Source organism: Aureococcus anophagefferens, assembly GCF_000186865.1.
Source record: "Aureococcus anophagefferens unplaced genomic scaffold AURANscaffold_29, whole genome shotgun sequence".
In the NCBI taxonomy this organism is placed as follows: domain Eukaryota; class Pelagophyceae; order Pelagomonadales; family Pelagomonadaceae; genus Aureococcus; species Aureococcus anophagefferens.
The window spans coordinates 426637-427937 of record NW_008705588.1 but is presented as its reverse complement, the minus strand read 5'-3'; the positions used below and the strand labels follow the sequence as shown (position 1 = coordinate 427937).

General features: G+C 70.5%; 1 protein-coding gene across 1 annotated transcript in view; it reads left to right on the top strand.

Moving 5' to 3' along the window:
• Positions 1 to 639: 639 nt before the first annotated feature.
• Positions 640 to 1301, top strand: part of AURANDRAFT_66963 (hypothetical protein) — a gene marked incomplete at both ends in the record, with an annotated part of 1041 nt that continues 379 nt past the window's right edge. The window contains one exon of the mRNA XM_009042274.1: positions 640 to 1281. Coding sequence (XP_009040522.1) covers positions 640 to 1281 — 642 coding nt within the window. The remainder of the gene's footprint in view (positions 1282 to 1301) is intronic.

Sequence of the window (1301 nt, the reverse complement as noted above, 5' to 3'; positions counted from 1 at the left end):
GCGCCGCGGCTCAAACCTGGTCAACGACCCGAGAAACGCGCATTGGGGACACCCGCGACCGCTTCGAGGCCCTCTCAGACACCCCTCGAGTGCCTCAGCCGCGTAGATCGTCCTCTGGGCCCGGCGCTGACCGCCACGACCACTCGGAGCGCTCGACGCGCACCGCCGGGGCTGCCACGCGCGCGCGCACGATGATGGACGTAAAAAGGGGGCGGCGCGCGGGGAATTGTGACGGAACTATGTTGCGATGAGATTCCCCGCGCGCCGCCCCCTTTTTGCTGCCCCTGGACCGACATATCGCCCCTCGACGCGTCGAAATGGCCCGGATCCAGAGGCCCCGTTCGCCCCGAAATCGTGCTCGTCTCTCGAGATCGAGAGCGGCGCGTCGAAGATCGCCCGCCGGCGCGGCGCGGGCTCGAAGGCTGCCGGGGCGCCCGGCGGACCGAGCCGCCGAACGCGGCCGTCAAAGTCGGGCGCTGCCCATCGGATCGGCTTCCCAGTGCACTGGAGCCCCTAGAGAAGTTTAGGCCTGTGCCTCTCTCCAGCCATCCCCGCAATCGCACGAAGAGCGCGTGCCGCGCCCGCGGACATCCACCCGCAGCCACCCGAGACGAGCGACACGCCGCAACAGACACCAACATGGCGGCGAAGCCCGTGCGCGAGTACTTTGGCAAGCAGCTCCTGGCCAAGTACCTCGGCGAGGCGTCCGGCGGCGAGTTCGAGTTCGAGGGGCGCGGCATGCTCGTGAAGAGCGGCGCGTCGGACCCGGCGAGCCCGTCGTCCTGGGCCGCGCTGCTCGCGGCGCACCCCTGGGCCAGGGACGCGCGGCTGGTGGCGAAGCCCGACCAGCTCATCAAGCGGCGCGGCAAGGCGGGCCTGCTCGCGATCGACAAGAGCTTCGACGAGTGCCGGGCCTGGGTCGACGCGCGCATGAACGCGACCATCGACGTCGAGGGCGTCGAGGGCGTGCTCCACACGTTCCTCGTCGAGCCGTTCGTGCCGCACGCGCAGGCCGACGAGTACTACGTCTGCGTCGTCTCGAACCGCGAGGGCGAGGAGCTCCTCTTCTGCAAGGACGGCGGCGTCGACGTGGGGGACGTCGACGCCAAGGCGAAGCGGCTCCAGGTGCCCCTGGGCGAGAGCGCGGCGCCGGACGCGCTCGCGGCGGCGCTCCTCGACGGCGTCCCGGAGGCGCGGAAGCCCAAGCTCGCGCGGTTCCTCGCGACGCTGCTCGGCGTGTACCGCCAGCTCCACTTCGTCTACATGGAGATCAACCCCATCGTCTTCGAGGAGGGCGGCAA